The sequence below is a fragment of the Suncus etruscus genome, chromosome 1, assembly GCF_024139225.1.
Source record: "Suncus etruscus isolate mSunEtr1 chromosome 1, mSunEtr1.pri.cur, whole genome shotgun sequence".
In the NCBI taxonomy this organism is placed as follows: domain Eukaryota; kingdom Metazoa; phylum Chordata; class Mammalia; order Eulipotyphla; family Soricidae; genus Suncus; species Suncus etruscus.
In genome coordinates, this window is record NC_064848.1 from 96,222,130 (window position 1) to 96,222,958 (window position 829).

The window sequence follows — 829 nt, forward strand, 5'->3', positions numbered from 1 at the left end:
GAAACTAAAAGTAGGTGCACTCAAAACAGATGCTAAGCTACAGTTGGCTGTAGATATAGCCAAGCAATGAAAATGTCTCTGCTAAAAGACCAAAGTATTGCTGGGGTTACTCATTATAGTTCCGGGCTACGATTTTCTTGGGTTTTTTTTTTTTTTTGGTCCTCGCGAAATAATAAATGCGCTTCCTTTGCCTTCAGATGATCTTAGAAGAGGCTAGATTTCAATCGTGTCTAGAATACCATGAGAAGATAAATAACAGTATTTGCTAAAATCATCAAGAAGAAAAATGTCCGTGACATTGCATACAGATGTCGGTGATATTAAAATTGAAGTCTTCTGTGAGAGGACACCCAAAGCCTGTGAGAATTTCTTGGCTCTTTGTGCCAGCAATTACTACACTGGCTGTATATTTCATAGAAACATCAAGGGTTTCATGGTTCAAACAGGAGACCCAACAGGCACTGGACGAGGAGGTAATAGTATTGGGGGCAGGAAGTTTGAGGATGAATACAGTGAATATCTTAAGCACAGTGTCAGAGGTGTTGTGTCTATGGCTAATAATGGCCCAAATACCAATGGCTCTCAGTTCTTCATCACCTATGGCAAGCAGCCTCACCTGGACATGAAATACACAGTATTTAGAAAAGTAATAGATGGTCTGGAGACTCTAAATGAGCTGGAGAAGTTGCCAGTAAATGAGAAGACATACCGGCCTCTTAATAATGTGCACATCAAGGATATAACTATTCATGCCAATTCGTTTGCTCAGTAGCTCTGATGGGCCTGGATAATATGTGGCAGACAGTTCAGGGAACAAACCCATGTGATT

The 829-nt window shown here is 40.5% G+C and overlaps 1 protein-coding gene across 1 annotated transcript; it reads left to right on the plus strand.

The window, feature by feature from the left end:
* The first annotated feature begins 252 nt into the window (after positions 1–252).
* Positions 253–810, plus strand: LOC126001971 (peptidyl-prolyl cis-trans isomerase-like 3). The gene has a single exon (XM_049769170.1). The coding sequence runs from the start codon at positions 287–289 to the stop codon at positions 770–772; it is 486 nt and encodes a 161-aa protein (XP_049625127.1). The 5' UTR covers positions 253–286; the 3' UTR covers positions 773–810.
* The last annotated feature ends 19 nt before the right edge of the window (positions 811–829 follow it).